Source organism: Rosa rugosa, chromosome 6, assembly GCF_958449725.1.
Source record: "Rosa rugosa chromosome 6, drRosRugo1.1, whole genome shotgun sequence".
Taxonomy (NCBI): domain Eukaryota; kingdom Viridiplantae; phylum Streptophyta; class Magnoliopsida; order Rosales; family Rosaceae; genus Rosa; species Rosa rugosa.
Genome location: NC_084825.1, coordinates 51,943,976 through 51,963,251, shown reverse-complemented (window position 1 = coordinate 51,963,251; position 19,276 = coordinate 51,943,976). Strand labels below are relative to the sequence as shown.

The 19,276-nt window shown below is 37.9% G+C and overlaps 3 protein-coding genes across 4 annotated transcripts; 1 reads left to right on the top strand and 2 right to left on the bottom strand.

Annotated features, from left to right (window-relative positions):
• Positions 1-459: 459 nt before the first annotated feature.
• LOC133718011 (heavy metal-associated isoprenylated plant protein 39-like) lies at positions 460-1,807 on the bottom strand. The gene is made up of 3 exons (XM_062144797.1): positions 1,650-1,807; positions 1,246-1,321; positions 460-1,066 (listed from the first exon to the last, which is right to left on the bottom strand). Exons 1-3 carry the CDS (start codon positions 1,653-1,655, stop codon positions 753-755), a joined length of 396 nt encoding a protein of 131 aa, XP_062000781.1. The 5' UTR covers positions 1,656-1,807; the 3' UTR covers positions 460-752.
• A 5,533-nt stretch (positions 1,808-7,340) lies between these two features.
• On the top strand, positions 7,341-10,576 carry LOC133717753 (protein REVEILLE 6). Its single transcript, XM_062144475.1, has 8 exons — positions 7,341-7,684; positions 8,118-8,175; positions 8,354-8,477; positions 8,572-8,748; positions 8,900-9,010; positions 9,668-9,777; positions 9,960-10,019; positions 10,105-10,576. The coding sequence occupies exons 1-8, from the start codon at positions 7,449-7,451 to the stop codon at positions 10,201-10,203; spliced, it is 975 nt and encodes a 324-aa protein (XP_062000459.1). The 5' UTR covers positions 7,341-7,448; the 3' UTR covers positions 10,204-10,576.
• A 414-nt stretch (positions 10,577-10,990) lies between these two features.
• On the bottom strand, positions 10,991-14,677 carry LOC133715997 (uncharacterized). Of its 2 annotated transcripts, none has more exons than XM_062142725.1 (10): positions 14,646-14,677; positions 14,213-14,333; positions 13,832-13,930; positions 13,684-13,733; positions 13,357-13,547; positions 13,128-13,215; positions 12,843-12,991; positions 12,648-12,726; positions 11,222-12,493; positions 10,991-11,122 (listed from the first exon to the last, which is right to left on the bottom strand). In XM_062142725.1, the coding sequence occupies exons 2-10, from the start codon at positions 14,299-14,301 to the stop codon at positions 11,043-11,045; spliced, it is 2,097 nt and encodes a 698-aa protein (XP_061998709.1). In that variant the 5' UTR covers positions 14,302-14,333; positions 14,646-14,677; the 3' UTR covers positions 10,991-11,042. The 2 variants fall into 2 exon arrangements, with proteins under 2 accessions (XP_061998709.1, XP_061998708.1); XM_062142724.1 differs by having other exon boundaries at positions 14,489-14,671.
• Positions 14,678-19,276: the final 4,599 nt, after the last annotated feature.

Sequence of the window (19,276 nt, the reverse complement as noted above, 5' to 3'; positions counted from 1 at the left end):
TACTAAACATGAAGAAGTTTTTACTTTAATGTGAAAGATAAGATGACTAGCATTGATAACCACCATTGGCACATAGATTCATGTATGTTTAATTTTAGGCAAAAGAAATACTTTATCATTGCAAAATGCACCTTTTATATCAGATGCAACCTTTTACTCTGTCTTCTCTGCACTCATAGTACTTCAAACACATGACTTCTCTTCTTGGAATATAACCTTTGCCAATATTTCCAAGAATATCAATAATAATGACCCTTCTTTTCATTATCGACCAATATTTCATTATTTCTAAACAAATACAAACCTCAAATTGTATATATGTATGTTAATTTTAGGCATACAAACTAGTGAAACTACAAAACAAAAACTTGAGCAATGAAAAATGCAGCTTGCATATCAATTACTCTTTTCCTTTCATGCATAGAAGTTCAAAAGTTAATGATTAATCTGCTCAAAATATCAATGAAGATAGCACACAGCTAACTGTTACAATATTTCATTAATCATCTTAGTAATACCACATCCAACAGTTGGAAAAATATAAATCTGGAGTCCCACACCAAAGAAGCCACTAACATAAGCTTACTTTTCTTCTAGTTCCATTCCAAGATTAACAACAAAGAAATAAAAGAAATTATTAATATAAAATCACCCCCTACTGTACAATATGGCCTCTCTCTTCTTAGAACAATATCAAAATTATCCATCTGAACCATTATTCATCTTGGCTTTAATCTTTCCTAACCCTTAGATTAGCAGATGACACAGGCATTGGGATCCTCCTCCACACTTCTCACATAATAATGCGTACTCATTGGTGGGCAGTATGCACTGTAGGCCTTGAGAAGCTCAGCCACTTCATCTTTTGGATCTTTCTTCTTCTCCCCACCCTTTTTGGGTTCCTCTTTCTTTGGCTCTTCCTTCTTCTTTTCCTCTTTTGCTGGTCCTACCGACACTATCTCAGTGCGGCATAGCTTCCTCAACTTGCTCACCAAGTTCACTGGATCTATGTCCCCAGTCACCGTCAGCTTCTTGTCCTTCATGTCCATCGAGATCGAATCTAGCCCTGAAAGTTCAATTGTTGCCACCACAAAACTAATTAGCTACACAGGAGCTATAAGAAGCTAATATCGCCTAATCTTCTATTTTGTTTCAAAACACGAAATACACAACACACGGTACATATCAGGTTAATTCATTGATGAGAAACAGAGTAATATGAGAAAGACTAGTGTGTGTATATACCTTCGAGCCCTGAGACTGCCCTCATGGCTTTCTTCTTGGACCTGTCGTCGTGTACGTCCAACAACAACACAACTTTCTGTCATGAAGCAGAGTCAAAAAACTATTAGAACAAATTATGATCAAACGATTCAAACCTTATAAAGCATATAAAGCAAAGATTAAACCCATCATTACTTGAACTTAGAACTTCAAGAAACAAGTGAAATTTCAGAACCAGTGACTATATATATAGTGTCAAACAGGTGAAGAGTATCACAGATTTTCATAAAATTTTCAGAAAACTGATCAGAACTCAACCCAAAAACACCCATCATGAACTTAATTTTATGTAAAAAGCAAACGGTAAACATAGCTAGAGGGAAGAAAGAGCTTTGAATCAGATCAGAGTAAAAATCTCCAAGTACCTTCATTTAATTCACTGGATTTGGAAGATCTGAAAAACAGAAGTTATAATGAAGCTGCTAAATTTAGTGAGAGAGAGATAGAGGGGGAGAGAGAGAGATGGTGAAGTGATTGGAGTGGCGAGACCAATTTATACTAGGAGGGTCAACCATGGAGTCAGTCTCCGGTCAATAAAATCATGTTTATTTTGGCCCCAATGACAAATAAATTAAATTTTCTGATACTAGTACACTTTATTTTCAGTGTATTCACACCAGAAACGACATCGTATTGGAGACCTGAAAGCAAGACGTCACCGTTTAAAGCATGTGGCCTTTTGAAAATTCAAAAGTAATCCGAATCATAGTGATTTCCTCCTTCCAGGCAATAGCAAAGGATTGCGAGTCTTTGCCGTCATTGGGACCTTTGTCAAGTTGAGTCGTCGTCGTTGTCCATGGTAGTAGCTAACGTAATCAATCATCATCATAAGAACCAAAGAGGAAGTCTCTCATTCACTTCCTTCCGCACCAACCTTCCACCGTTCCACGTACCTACCTCTCCTCTCCGGCTCGGCCCCTCATCTCTTTGTTTTCAAAACACATCTCGATTTCATTAGGGCACCCGCGCGTGCACCATGCGGGTGTAGCTGCTGCCCAAAACAGCAAGGGCCACGCATGTGTGTCTTGCAATCGCACACCTACCATTTAGGCAGCTGCACCATTCATTTGTAACGAGTGTTTTAGTCATAATTTTTTCGTCCAGAAGATCGAGTTAATTGAGAAAATATAGAAAATTCTGAAGTTTTGACCCATCGATACACGTACGTACAGCGACTAATGTGATCGAGTGTACCCTAGAGTCGTAGAGTGGTCGCATAATAGTGTTATTTTATGCCTAATTACGTACATATTAATTAAGGGCAGTGTCACATGGTTCATGAACCTAGTGTCGACTGCTGTAGCCTTACATATCTAAATCTTTTGCTTTGATTCTACTATAGCTAGTAGTTAATTACTTTGTTATATATTGTATATCCTCCATTTTTAAGATTCTCACTTCATTTACTAGAGCCAATTAAGTAGTCATCAGTAACATGCATGAATCATGATCCATGCAGGCATATATGGAAGCTTTGATTCTCTAGCTGAGAGTGATTAAATTTGAATGGAAAATCCAATAAGATTAATACATGCCTGGTTAATTATAGTTAATCATCTCGAACATGGAAGAACAGATTATCGATCTGTTCGATTCCTTCATATATAAAAATGAGCTGGCCAAGCTAGATCGATTTCTATAGAGTCTTAACTTGATCTGAGAATTAACTCGACAAGATTCGAGTCTCAGTCTACAAGTAGATGCTAATTTATATAATCTCCATTGTGATTAAGTTATTCTAATGAGAAAATCCTAATTAACTACAGCTATGGACCGTCTTAAGCTATGAATTAGACATTTAATTAATTTAGTTGCACATGTACGTATATTGATTCTCAATGTGACTGTGACACCGGTCAAATTAAGTTTGACTATTCTTGTTCGATCAAGCAAAATATATGTACATGTTGATTTATACAAAACAACATGCATGGAATGGATACGTATATATGTATTTAAAGTTGAAACTATATATATATATGAGATTTTGTCCGTTTACCCTAATTCTAGGGTCATTTATCCCACTTACCTCATTAATTTTTTTTTAATTCTCTTTTACCCATAAAGACTCTAATAAGGTCTTCTCTAATACCCAATTAATTTTTTTTTGTCTATTTTTGAGACTATTATATTCTCACCCATTTGTTTTATATATATATGAGAGAGAGAGAGAGAGAGAGAGAGACTTTGCCGGAATCCGATCACCGGCTGCCACCCACCGGACCTCTTTGAAAATCTCGCCGGAAGTCCATTAAGAGGTCGTCGAAGATCTCATAGGTCGTGAGAAATATTTATTGCTCCCAAATAACCTTTTATTGCCCCCCAATAAACCTCTATATTACCCCCCAATAGACTTTATTGGGGGGGCAATAGAGGTTTATGAAACCTCACCGGAAGTCCCCAAAAAGGTTGTTGGAGATCTCATATGAGACCGGAGAAGTTTATTGCCCTTGCCAATAAACCTCTATTACCCCCCAATAGACCTTTATTGGGGGGCAATAGAGGTTTATGAAACCTCACCGGAAGTCCCCAAAAAGGTTGTTGGAGATCTCATATGAGACCGGAGAGGTTTATTGCCCTTGCCAATAAACCTGTAATCCTGTATTGCCCCCCCCCCCCAATAGACATTTCGGTAGCCGAAATGAGAATAAAAATTAGACAAATAAAACTTTTATTAAGGAAAAAAACAAGGAGATTACATCAATTCAAAACATTTATTGCCCCCAATAGAAGTCTATTACCTCCCAATAGACCACCTTTAACAAACCTCTATTGCCCCCCGATAAAACATATTTTTTTTTTCATTTTTCTTTCCTTCAGGGCCTTCTGCCCCCAATTTTAGAAAAAAGTTATACAGTTGGAGCAATAAATCACACAATTCCAAAACTCTATAAATGCAAGAATGACAACAGCAAACTGAACAAACCCAATCCACCAAATGCCCTCAAAATTTCCCCAAACAATTGAAATCAAACAATGCGGGTTATGTCTGGGACTTAAAGGAGGGCGAAAGAAAAAAAAAATGAACTAATTAATAGCGTCACCGCAGAGACCACGGCGGAGCTATTGGTCTTGACCCCGAGAATAGCAAACGATAACAGAGCTTCCACGTCGTCTAAGAGAGACCTGGTGTTGGGAGGCGAGCTCAAGGGCGGTCATGTCGCAGACGACGACGTCTGGCTCTGAGACGGAAACGAACTCGGTCTCGAACCCGACCCAGACTCGGATTCAAACTCCGGCTGCCACTCCTGCATTACTCCCGTTCCTCTCCTACTGGACTTCCTCACCAATTCCGATCCAGTTCCGGCGACTCAGGACCTCAACTAGTTCATGAAGTGCTTCGAGGAAGAGATTTCCGGCGGGGCGGGACGAGCTTCAATCCATGATCCTCAACGGCAACTGAGCCAGCACGCCGCTGATCGGAGATTGATGTAGACTCAGTTCATGGAGAGAGAGAGAGAGAGATTTCTCCCTGGAAAGATATTGGGGAGAGGTCTCTGAGAGAGTAGCAGATTGCGTAATTGTTAATTATTTGGAGCCCAAACACGACTTTTCACTTTTAAACGGGGTGAATAAGAATATTAATTTGTTGGTGGGGTGATTGGGAGTGTTTTCTCTCAAAACTGGGCTATAGGTCAAGGCCCCTATATATATAAACCACCCGTAACTTTCGAGAGTAACAACATGTCAATATTCATGCAATTGTGATAAGAATCAACATCGTTGAGGTCACGAGTAAGAGTAGTTTGGATGCAATTATCCAAAGTTTGAAATAGTTCAAATATAGTTTATGGTTACTTGTAGCTATGTTCGATGATAAAGTACGTAGTATTAATTTTTATCAAGAGTTGATCATTGTCATTGTAAATTGATACATATATGTATGCCAATTTTGGTCATTTTAAAAATTGAAACATTATTATGACCCACTTCTGATGAATGACGTTCCTTAGGTCTCAACTCTAAAAATCATTGTTCGCACTAGGATGAAAAAAAAATATTTATCACAAATTCTAGGCCTTTTGTCATTTCGGACCTTCTTATACCTATCAACATGCTCTTTAAGGAAGATTGCCCATTGCCCAAATTCAGCTATGTATGGATATTGTTTTGAGCTGCTATAATGCAACCGGAACTGCTGATTGGATTTAGATTCCCAAAATCTAAATTGCTTAAATGACCCCAAATCGACTTTTTCTTCCGTTGTAGTCTTTGTCAGTTTTGTTTGAGACTTTAGAAACTGATAGCGAGCGTCGAGCAAAACGAGCTTCTCAAACTCAGTGCTGAAATTAGCAAAGATTACAGTAGTAAATAACCTGTTGCCCCTTAGTACGTGCCGTGCAGAAGAAATCAAGTTGGTATTTCCCGGCTTGATATAAATCTCAACCTCAAAAATTGTAATATCAAAAGTGGCCTTAAGCACACTTTTTTTAATCCCCTTTTTTAAAAGACACAAGTTAGTCGTCTATGAACATTACTATCCTTATATCTCCGACCAACAAACATAGGTGTCATTTCGAATTTCTATTTTGATGGAAATTGAAGTGAGGAATTCAGATGAGGAGGGAGGTTGCGTTCTAAAGTCATATGAGGAATTAGCTTGCAATTAATGAAATTTTAATTGATGGAGTTCTATATTCTTGGTTCTCAAAAATTTAAAATTGTCTCATCCAAAGGCAATCTTAGAGAATAACAACATGTCAATATTTATGCAATTGTGATAAGAACCAACATCATTGAGGTGACGAGTAAGAGTTTGGATGCAATTATCCAAAGTCTGGACCAGTTCAAATGTCGTTTATGGTTACTTGTAGGTATGTTTGATGACAAAGTACGTTGTATTAGTTTTTATCAAGGGTTGATCATTGTCATTGTAAATTGATACATATGTGTGCCCAATTAGGTCATTTTAAAGATTGAAACATTATTATGGACCACTTCCGATGAATAACGTTCTTTAGGTCTCAACTCTAAAAATTATTGTTCGCTCTAGGATAAAAAAAATAAAATAAAAATTATTCATCACAAATTTTTTGTCATGTAATCTCTCTTCCATCATCCAAAGAAATAAACATACAATTCATTACACACCCTAGTACACCATAAACTAAAGTAGCCACATTCTAAAAAAAAAAAAAAAAAAAAAAAAAAACTTAAGTAGCTAAATAAGACAGGCTCTTATGGAGTTATGGGTCATTATCTTGAATATTAACCACACAATTACCACATAACAAAAACAGCCTACTTTTTATAGATGCCTCGATCTCAAATTCAATCTGTTTTCCAATTCCAACAATAAAAACAAAAATATCATGAAAGATCCGAAAGAAGATGCTCGATTTCATCGAAAGCAAGGCGGGGCCCCGTGAAAAATATCTGGCCCTTATTGTGCTAGAACAATCTAGCATGTGGCGTAGTATATGGCCACTAATATTAGTCACTATTGGAGTGAGCTAGACAGTATTGGTCCATATATTTTTAAGCCCTTTACAACCATGTGTCCCCTTCTCTGGTTCATGGACCTAGCCCTTCATATTAGTCATTTCAAACTTAATCACACAGTTAATAAGAAAATTAACTATTTAGTTGGTTAATAAACTTGAATTAACAAGCTTTTAGGGTTAAATTCATAACTACAAAGAAAAAATACAAAAATTGGACGATTAAGAATTTAACACCACTAAATGAAGTCCGAATACACCCCATATTAGTTACACGAATAGGGTCGTGATGTCTACATTCAAAGCTTGTGTTCAGAATCATAATTTTATTTCAATTCGAGGCTTGTAGTGAGATTAATTATCCTAATCAATACATTATTTTCAACTAGCCTAAACTAACGTCTCAAATCCGATACTCTCATACCACTCAAACTATTAATTATTTTTCATTACCTTAATCTAAAAGTGCTACTAAAACACACACACATAGGGCAAATTGTCTTCAAAAGATAACTCCACTCGAATTAGTGTTTTGGTCAATTATCATATCGTAAACGTGGCGACCAGCCATTGGTCCATCCCCCAATAAAACCTCCCACCAGCTTCAGCCAACAATACCCAGAGGTCCCTATATAACCTTCAAAGCCGCCGGCGCAAAAAATTCGCAAACTTCCTCGCACCTTCGGAAAAAGCCCAAAACCCGACTCCGTTTCAAATTTTTGTATGGTATCCAAAAACCCGACTCCGCCCGACGGCCTGTACTTGGATCCGAACGAAATGGCGTTACCCGGACTCGGGCCATTCGCGTCTGTCGCCACGGCGGCGACCACCACGGCGTCGACGACGTCGTCGTCGGCGGAGGATCTGAGCAAGAAGATTCGGAAGCCCTACACTATTACCAAGTCCAGAGAGAGCTGGACTGAGCCCGAGCACGATAAGTTCCTCGAAGCTCTTCAGCTGTAAGTTTCGTTTCTATTACTTAGGGTTTGAATTTCAGTTCTGAATTGGAGTTTTCTGGTTTCTTTTGCTCAAATTGTGTTCAATTGCGATTTTTCGATCGAAGTAGAGTTTGAATTTTAGTTCTGAATTGGAATTTTCTGGTTCCTTTGCTCAAATTGTGTTCAATTGCGATTTTTCGAACGAAGAAAGACAGCATTTGCACCACGTATGGAAATGGAGAGCATTTTAGTGTTTGTTGTGAACAGAATGTGTGAATACGAATGAAATTGCTGATGGATAGAGTAATCAAATGAAGTTTTTACTGGCGAATTGAGTTGAAAGGGGGATAATTGTGATATTATATGAAATGAGGTTGATATTGTTTGAGTTTTAAGTACATTTTTCGTGGTGTTGAATGTCCTAATTTGCTTGTTTTCGCTATGGTTTATTCAGCTTTGACCGGGATTGGAAGAAGATTGAAGCTTTTATCGGGTCGAAGACAGTTATACAGGTTAGATTTGTTACTTCCTTCATGAATTGCCTTCATTCGTATAATTTCCAGTGCAAAGAGAGTAATGAATTAGGGAATATGACCAACTGGTGCATTTGCTTTAATGTTTTATTTTATGAATTCGTAATGTTAGATGATAAATGAATGCCGATGCTCACCAGAAGGATTCGTTTTGCAGATACGTAGTCATGCACAGAAGTATTTCCTGAAGGTTCAGAAGAATGGGACAAGCGAACATCTACCTCCACCTAGGCCGAAAAGGAAAGCTTCTCACCCCTACCCTCAGAAAGCCTCAAAAAATGGTGAGGATAGTTCCTTTCACGTATCATAGTTGTAAACTCTATAAAATTATCACTCATATATCTGCTTCTTCTTTTTTTCCTTCCTTTTTGTCAGTGCTGGCACTCCCACAAGTGTCTGGTTCATGTCAATCTTCATCGGCGTTACTTGAATCTGGGTTCATCCAAAGGCCAGATTCATCATCGGTGCTTATTAGTCCCATTCCTGGTGGTGCAGTCCCTTCTTGGCCTAATACTTCTGTGCAAACAGCCAACCTATCACATGAGACCAAAGGTGAGATTATCAAGTACATTGGACGACCTTAGCGGCAACCTGATCTCCTTGTATATGAACGTTTTCTTTTACAAAACTTGATTTTGTAGTAGTATATGTTTTCTACAATTTATCTTTGTTCCTCTGCTAAAAGTTTGGTGTGTTTTTGCAGGGCCAGCTAAGCCGAGCTGCAATAGTGCAGAAAGCACTCCAAAAGCTCAACCAGCCAGTGAAACAACTGATCAAGGGAATCGCAGCCTTAATCATAACCATCCATTGAGAGGTGAGGCTTCAATCTTCATACTCGAAGTTTTTCCCGCTTTTGAAATTAATAGTCACCTAAATTGTTCATTTATTGTAATATTGATTTTGGATTCTTTTTCACTTCGAAGTGGAATAAATTTATGGCAAAATATGGAATATTATTGTCATACACAAAAGTAACGTCATCGAACATTTAATATTGTAGATACAGCACATTACTGTTTCAGCATGTATTTGGGTGCTCGATAGTTTCAAGCTTTCAAGATATAAGTACAGCTATATCAATAAGTAGGTTTTCTATTATCCTGTTTTGTAGAGTGGAAACATTCACCTCGCTACATCTTTGCTAGTGTGGCCTTGGTGTCCAATGTATGTGGAGCATGTGAACAAAAGCGTAGTTAAGATTTCACTAAATGTTTCACACACGACAAAGTTTACAATGTCTATCTATTTTCTAGATGAGTCATTTGCATCAAATCGCATATCAGAATTGGATTGATTAAAGAATTTGGGCTTGTATATGCAAGACACACTTGCAGCTTTGGGAAATATATGTATACTTGTTTTATCTCCTTGCAGACTGCTGTTTATTGTGTAGTGGCCTTAACCAGGGAGTGCAATTTATAGTTAAATATTCTGGTTTGTTATGTATGTGACATCTGTTTGTTTTATGCAGTTCTGCCTGACTTTTGTCAAGTATACAGCTTCATTGGCGGTGTCTTTGACCCTAATACTTCAGGGCATCTGCAGAAACTGAAGAAGATGGACCCTATAGATGTTGAAACGGTATTTATTTCCTCTTTTGGTGGTTTATCTATCCTTTCAATGCCTGGTCAGAAGTCTTTGTTTTGTGCCTCATTATGCCTCAATTAATGTTTACGACTGAAATCTGTAATTGAACTAGTTTTGTGGATCAATTTAAACTTCAAAGGGGCATAGTTGTGATGTTATTTTGGTCTCCTATGCAGGTGTTACTGTTGATGAGAAATCTATCCATGAATTTGACAAGTCCCGATTTTGAGGATCATGTGAGTTTCCATTTCACTGAACTACTGTATTATTAACTTTTCTTGCACTTGAAGAATATATTGCTGATTTCTGGTTTGATCCCAGAGAAAGTTGCTTTCATCCTACAAGATTGATGCCGATACAACAGATCACCTTGATGCAAGTAAAAACCTTCATAGCGACCAACAAAAGAATGTTGCTTGAGTGGGCAATCGTGAAACTAGAAGCTTCTTTCTCGTCAGTTGGTGGTGCTGGCATTAGAGATCAAATCTCGCACGAGTGGTGTTGACATCCAGCCGCTGAATCACCAAGATAACGGCAAATTATCAGAAAGCTTTAGGTTCCATATAGGTGCTGACATTATATAGCACACTACTATATAGCTATAGTGAGCTCATTGACTACAGAGTGTTCATAATTTATTGTATTATGTTGTAGTGTGTTCAAGGAAAAAAGTGAGAAACAATACATTTTGCAGGAGTGTATAGTTGTTCAAATTTTAGGTTAATGTGGTTTTGTACAGCAGTGGGTTCCTGTGTATTCATTCGGTTTTTAATCATAGTAAGTGTGCTTCACATGTTGATGTTGGTGCGACGATTTAGATATTCTTCGATTTGCTTCATATGATTGTTTACTCTGGAAATGGATTAGATTCAATTTGCTGGGAAGTGATTTTCGCACCACTTTTGTGGTTTGCTCGCACCCCCCTTTTTCCATTTGTAGTGTTTCCTGGGTGGATTAAAGAGGTCCAATACTGAATAGTAAGTTACTAACATAGTCAAAACAGATAAATCCAGCTTGAATGGTAAACATAATGACAGTTAGAACCAGAACTCGGTTAAAGCTTCTTTACCCCTTTTTATTTCCTACTTGCATTTCATCGATTAGATTGACATTTCCATAGAAAGTTTTTGTCCTACTACTTAAGCCCCAGAACATTACATTCCTTCTGAAAGTTGATAATATCTACAATAGAATCAATCTATTGCTGTTGTTTTTTTTTTTATCTGGATTCTATTGCTGTTGTTAATACCAATTCCCAACTATTGCCAACCAAGGTAATAGCCTGTCCCTGCATTGCTCTGAGTTCCAAGAAGATTAGTCCCGCCATAGGGCTGAAACCCTGAAAACGCCACAAAGACAGTTCCTCTTCTTAGGTACTATCGCAAATAGAAATCTCGATTAAATTGACTATCTAATCAGTGTAGTTATGGCACCGTACCTGGAGTTGGCACTGGCACACATCCATAACTTGACGTCTGGTAGTTCCAGGGAAAAGCTTGGACATGGTACAGCTCCGGCATGTAAGTAGTTGGAACCGTTTCTGTAAAGAGTGTCTGCTGCAGTTGCTGATGTGGTTTGACTTGGGACTGATGGAAAGTGGTGGGAAGCACATTCGTAGAGAAAGCTCGGTTGGATGTATTCTGAGGCTTGAACTTTGGATTAACAGCTTTCACCTGAGAATTTATAAGAGCTGGTGAAGCACGGTAAGATGACTTCCCCTGATAAACTGGTACTTCACTTTTGTAGACATGAGTAGATTTTTCATCTTTCATTCCAATTTTTGTCTCCATCGGCTTCCTAGAACTATCAACTGGTGCACTTGGGATTACCCTATCAGCTTTGATTTCATTTCGCTCAACCATATCCTTGTAGGACACGATCCTGAAATCATCCACTGTAATTAAGCTGTCCTCATCAGGCAAACAAAGTTCAAGGGGCAAAGTGTCTTTTTCATCAGAGCAGCAGACAGGATTCAGTTTTAAACCATCAGAGACTGACTGGTTTTCCCTTCCCTTACTTTGATCAGTAGAACTTGAGAACCCGATGTCTTCACTGTTGATCACACTGGGTTTATATTTGCTAATTGCAGAAGCCAAGTGATTCTTGTTTGCAACTGGAAAGAAGAACCTGCATGTTTTTGAAACACTTTTCCTTGTTGCCCTGCCTACAGAACTCTGTCGAATGCAAGAAGATGCATCAGTCAATTGCAATCCCTTTGTGGAACTTGTTCCATACGATGGTTCTCGAGTCAGATCCTTTTCACACTGTCCAGCATTTCCCTGACTCAAAAATATAAGCTTCTTGTTGTCATGTATACTGTCACTAGGATGGAGCTCATCTGATGCTATATTTAGCTTTGAAGATGCTGTCGTGTCCTTCTGTTCAGTTCCTTTCTCTGGCAATAACAGAAGGTGATGAGAACCATGATGATTGGCAGAATCTTGCTTGCTGTCCTCTGCATCACAACCATCCCAGAGCATAGAACAACTAATTTCTTTAGTCTCTGGTTTAAGAATGTGTTCAAGGCCGATGCATGCAAGAACTCCTAGAATGACAGCTGGGATTTTACATCCATATGATTGCTCGGAGGTTTCATCTGTAGTAGATTTCAAATGCTCGTCTGGAACCTTGTTGGAATGTTCATTTGAGATGCCATGAGCTATCGATTCAGATCCTTCAGCGCAAGAGATGCTGTAGGCAGGCACTTCCTCTGAAGAGAAAAGCAAATTAATTAGTTTAGCCTCTCCCTATAATCAGCTGCTAAACTTAGCAAGTTACTCTTTTACGGACTGAGACACAAACATTTCAGTTGAAATCACATTAATAGTAAGCTACTAAAGGATAGTCAGCATTTTCTACTCTACCTATAGCAGGAAACTGATGAGCAAATTCAGAACTACAAATTGCAGGGCTCTTGGTGTGATTTGCGGTACTATCAGAATGCTGTGGGGTTGCAAAAAAAGAAAGGTGTGAGACAAAATGGAATAGTAATAAGCAGTAGACTTTTCAATCCCACAAGCAAATTTAGACCAATATATTGGTGAAGGATGAGCCATTACCTGTGGTCCAAGGGAATCAATTATCTCATCACTTTCAGGCACCTCCAGTGGCATGATAAATTTCAGATTTTCGTCATGCTCATTTGAATTTTTCTTTTGCTTCTCTTGGAATGCTTCCTTCTGTCCTTCCCTCATCACCTCAGAAAAATCTGATAAAATCAGTAATTTACATTTGCATTAGGAGGCTTCTCATCAATCAATCTCAATAAGAAAATTAAAAAGCAGGAAAGGAGCAGAGATAACTTCTTTATTTCTAATGCAGTAGCAAGAGGTAGGAGATTATACCTCGTCTCCAGTTTTGCTTCTGTCCTTCACTTTTACTCAGATACTCAGGAGAAACCAATACTTCGTCCTTATAATCATTCCAATCTGCCTGAAAGAATATAATTTGGGAGTTTTGATCAGATAACTTAAATACAGACAGAGCAATGAGCAAATACTTTAATACAGAATTCAGATGTTAGCTGCTTTGGTGCAGTAATGCCAAATAGAACAAGAAAGTATCAGCATGGACCTTAAAAAGGCGTGGAGGCCGATATGGTTCTTTGCTCTTATGGAGTAGAGGAAGAATACTTTCTTCAACCTTGGGAGGAGGAGCATCAGCAATGTCACCATGGACTCCCAGTAAAGAACCAGGTCCCAGAAGTCCAACATTCTCAGAACTGAGCAGACCTTTATGTAGGTTCTCATGACAACTCTCACAATCTATATCAATATATGAATGGATAGACAGTCCATAAGTATTACTAATTTGTATTTTTGGGATCAATTTGAAACATTCATCTATAACTGAATAAAAAAAATGCAACAGTATTCTCCAGAGACAATTAGAAAAACTCACCTGATTCATAAGAAGCTTGCAATGGCCGGTCCAATCGAAAATCAAGTTCACTGTTTCATCACAATCATCAAATTAAAAACCAAAGAGCAATATTTTTCAACATTTCATATGTAAATATATATGTACACAATGTTTAAGCTTACTATACCATAAAACTGACGGTTCAATTCCTCTAGGTAATCCTTTTTCTGTACTCAAATTCGCTAAAGAGACTAGAAACGCCCTTGTATATCTGATTCTTGACCGTCTGAAATAAATAAATAAAATTAACAAAAATTAGAAAAATAATCCAAAAGGCCAGACACTAATTATGAGCTAATTAGGCCGCAAATTAACGACAATAACAACATTTGAGCCAATTTTTACTATATCTATTATCCTTTTCCTTGGAGTAATAATAAAATGGACTAATGGAGGCTGTAGTATAATATAAAGTGTATTATATTCATTATTATATTTAACGAAGTAAAGATTAACAGAGTATCAGATTATAATAATACAAATGCTTAGAAAGTAACAAAAAGCTTACTTGGAGAGTCCTTGTGCGTTCGTCTCCGACGGAGCAAGAACACTCCGATCGTCCCTTTCCGAGCTCATTTCGCCGGAGAAAACCGTCATTTCAAGTTTTCAACAACTCCACTTCAAATCACCTGCAAAAACGTCACGAAATCAAGAAGATCAAGACCTGTACACGACGAAATCATCACCGTCTGTGAAACCAGACGCAATGCTAGAGCATCAGAACAAAACAGAAAAAGAAAAAAGAAAAAAACACAGGAGCAGAGAGAGAGAGAGAAAGAGTTACAGCGATGACGGAATGGAAGAAGAAGCTCCGGCATTCTGCAAAGAGTGCTCGGAAAATTGAACGGAGAGTCGCTAGGGTTTGGAGGAGAGAGAAAATTGAAGAATTGGGGGAAGAAAAAGAAGAGAGAGAAAGAGAGAGAGAGGAATGGAGGTGAGACCTGGTTAATACTACTGGCTCTGAACTCTGCAGAAGCAGCAATTGAACTCTGAGGAGAGTAGAGTAGTACAGGTTATATGGAAATTAATGGAGGGGCATATCTGTCTTTTCATTTCTGTGTTTTTTGGTTTGGGGAAAGGGAAAATCCGGTGTGGAATCGATTGCGGAACGTCACGTACAGAACCGAGCTTTCAGCAATGATTTGGTGCCACGTAGGAATAAAGTTGTCCGGGGATTTGACTTGTCGATGATGTGGCAGGGGTTTGTTGGTTGGGTGAGGGGTCCCTAACAAAGGAATGAAGTTTGTTTGTATGATTTTTAACCATGTACACATGTGTATTTATAAATTGCCAAAAAACATGTATTCTGCGTGATATTGAGGACACATGCAATGTATTTCGAATCGTTGTCTCGGACGGAAAATCGGTTACGACGGAGGGGTTAAAATACAGAAACATTAATGATTTGGTTAATAATGATAACAATTGTAAATGCATGCAAATTTTGTTGAAATTAAGTAAAGTATGTCGAAAACATGTCGTATCTAATGTTGGTGTTTGATTAACTTTGGTTTACTTTTAGTTTATTTTTGAATTGCGAAATAAGAAGAGTATTTTGGTGCTATTGGTTTGAACATCAACTTCATTATTTATGACACGAGAAATCTTATTAGCGTGGACCCGAGAAATAATTCGAAAGTTAATTTTTTCATAATTCTAAAGTTATTTTATAATTAGTTAAATATTCTTATTACAAGTTTACAACAAGCTGAAACCCTATAGCACATGATTTTAGGCTATTTCAGAATCAATAATTCATTTTCTCTTTTCCTAGAATAATTTCCTTCATTTTTTTGCCCTAAAATATTGGTCTTGGCTTTGTCCAATATTGGGAAGAATGACTATTTTTGGTTGATTCTTTCCACTTTTCCTTATCCAGGCATTGCCATTGTTTAGGTCTAGCCCTTGCCATAAGTTTTTTTTTTTTTTTGGTTGATCAAATCTAGCCTTGCCAAAAGTTGTGTGTAAAAATTAAACTACTAAATTTGCAAAAGGCCATGAAGCACCAAAAATTTAAAAAAAAAATAAAAAAATCATGAAATTACTTGCCTGGAACAGTAGGACTGTAGGAGCAATTTATTTTCTGCTCCCACCTCATGAGGCTCATTAAGGATTTTGCCAAATCAACGGTGACGTTTTGGCACTTTAAGGCATGCTTTGTTGTGGTTTTCTTTGATCTGGAAAATAAAAGGGATCCAATGATGTACTTTGAGGAAAAGTTTCACATCATTTCCATATTTGTTCTTGGCATTGTTCCTTTCCAAGAGGAAAAAGTCTCAATCTTTGTCAGACTCACCCTTGTCATAAAACAACCCTTGTTTGCTTTTTACCTTCACTGATGTCAATGTCATAACAAATAAATTCACAATCAATACATGATAAATGGGTAGCAAGTTTTAGATTGGTAATTACTCATAAAACTTGTGTTGTAATCGGATGATCGGATCATAACACAAGTTTTTCGATGAAAAATTTTACCCAAGACAAATGAATTTGCATGTACTATACCTAATTTTTACTTCTCTCATAAACCCTGTAAGAGATACTTTTGATCATCTAAAAGCACCATTAGAGTCTTACAAGCATTGTCGAATAATTTTGAAATGGACCACTTCCATGGGAATACTTGGTGTTATTTTCTTAGTAGGGATTTTCCCGGTTTTTGTCTTAAATCACACCAGCCCACTAATGTACGTCTTCCATATTCCCTATACTCCATAATCGGTCACACCTTTCACTAGAGTTTTACAACTTTTGATTATCCAAACACGCGTTTAGAATTGTATAAATATATTATCAAATGATTCCGAAATGGACCACTTCCATAGCCCAAAACCTAAAGTGAGAAAAGAGTAGTAGGGTTTAGGGCTTACTCTTCACTAGGGTTTTACAACTTTCAGAGCTCCATAATACCTCTCCCGTTTAGCTTTCAGAGCAATCAAAACAAGGTCTAGGGTTTGCTCTGTCCTTGCAGCTATGGTAAGCCAGCCACCCAACCTCCCTCGTTTCATTTTCTCTCTCTCTCCCTTTCTTCCTCTCTCTTTGTGTCACGCGGAAAACGTAACGGATTTTGGTAACTTGTATCTTCTTTTCTTTTCTTTTCAGATCATACCGGAGAAGAATGGTAGAAAGATGTGCAAGTCCCTCTTTCAAGGTCTGTTTCTGTTTTTACTTGCTTTATCTCCACTTTCCGGGAGTCTTCGTTGTTGTTTAGTATGTGTTCATATGATTTGTATATGTCATACTCCGGAGTACCATACTAAGTTCAAAAGGAACAAAATGCATGTGCCATGCTCAGTGAATAGAGTCTTCGATATAAGTTCATGGTTAGAACGTACTGCTACTTTATTCATTTGGTTTCAATTGTAATACTCTGCTATTTTTGTTAAAGCTGCAAAACAGTGGGCCGGATTAGTCTTATTTGTTGTAAATTATTATGGATATATCATGTAAATTATTGTATATTAGAAGATGCTTTCCTCTTTCCTAGTTTTAGGGGATCCATGTTTTAAGGAGGACTTTAAGGGTCCTTGTTTTATGGAGGACTTTAGGCTATATGTTCCTTGCCTTCCACTATATATGTAATCCATTTCTCATCCATGGATGATAGAGAAAACAGAAAATACTACACTCCCTCTCTGCATCAAAACTCTCTCTCTCTCTCTCTCTCAAGTTCTTTGAAGCAAAACTCTCTCCATTTTCTGAAACATTTCCATTTTACAACACGTTATCAGCACGAATAGCTCTAGGATTCGGATTGCAGATTGACAAGAGAAGAGGTGAATAACTCTTGGGTTGCACAGAAGAGGTAGTTCATCATTCAATCAACATCAGTCTACAAGCTCTACAACCAAGTAGGTTTTTCCAAACAAAAACCAATTTCGCTGTTTCATTTTACCTTCTGATGTCTGTGTTCCAGTATTTATTTAAAATAGTAATTCAACTCCAAAATTCACCAAATTTTGTATGCTGGAGTCCTTATATGTTTAGTGCATCTCTGTAAATTTTCATATTTTTCTGGGTAGTTTTGCTTAGTGTTTCAGTTCGTTTTTTGACTGTTGTTCAGTAGGAACTGCAGTCACAGTTTATGACTTTTGTTGAAGCATCTAGTTTAACTTAATCCTCTATGAGAGACACTTATTTCTCTTGCATTATAATTGGCATGATTGAAAAAAAAGGGAAAGAAAGAGGAAAATCAATAGCTTTTAATTTAGCTATCAATTCATGTATATTGTGACGAATATCTATATATACTTGTTTGGACTTTGTGATAATGATACATCTTTCCTTCATTATTTATTATGATAATGTTTTGTGGTGTTACCTGCTCATATTAAATTTAAATATTTTACCCGCTTAAATTCTTTGCATTAGAATATATATGTGAGGAATGTAGGTACTTAATGAACCGGAAGTTCACACATAAACATTGAACCAAAAAATTCATACATAAATATTGAACCAGAAGTTCACATGTATCATAAAAGGAACTTGAAGTTTCCTTCACAAATTCACTATACATGTTTAATCCGATTTTTAGTATCATGTTATAGAACCTGAAGTTCTTATTGATTGCTTATGGAAGTTATTACCCATAGCACTGACTATTGTCCTTTAAATCCTTGTAGAGAATGTCAAATCTCAACAAGCTTGACTTTGTCGCTTTGGAAGTTTCCGGAAGGAACTATCTCAAGTGGACCCAAGATGTCAAGCTTCATCTGACTGCAAATAAGATGAGATCAACGATTATTGCTGACAATATCACCCCTGAAGACATGAAGGCAAGGGCTATGATTTTCATCAGGAAACATATGGAAGAAGCACTCAAGGTGGAATATTTAGCTGAAGAGGACCCACGATCTCTTTGGGTCGCTCTAGAAGAGCGATTCAACCATCAAAGAGCCATCTACTTGGCGGAAGCAAGACACGATTGGCAGAACATACGCTTCCAGGATTTCAAGACTGTCAATGAGTATAACTCTGAAATCTGCCGGATTCGGTCCACTCCTAAAATTCTGTGGAGAAGAGCTCACAGAAGCTGACCTACTGGAGAAAACTTTCTCCACCTTCCCTCCTTCCTGTATGGTCCTGCAGCAACAATACAGGGAAAGAAACTTTGCTAGATTCTCTGAATTAATCACCATCCTGTTGCTCGCTGAAAAGAACAACAACCTACTTTTGAGGAATGATCAAGCAAGGCCCACCGGTACTAGAGCAATTCCTTTGCCTGAAGCAAATATTATTGCCCATCACGAAAATAATCGTGGAAGGAGGAACCGGGGCCGTGGAAGGGGAAGAAGGTCTGAACGTCCAAGGCATGGACGAAGAAATGGACCCAGAAATGGCCCATATGACCGCGACCACCCAGGCAATGGCCCAAGGGGTCGAGGAGGACGTGGACAAGGCCCACGTGGTGGAAACCGAAATGCCCAAGTCCGACAGGCTCAAATTAGAGAGAACCCTGGTCCGGCCCGTCGCCCTCAAAATCAGCATAATCTATGTTATAGATGTGGAGGCACTGACCATTGGTCCCCGCACCTGTCGTGCAACAGATGAAGAGATAGGAGAGTAT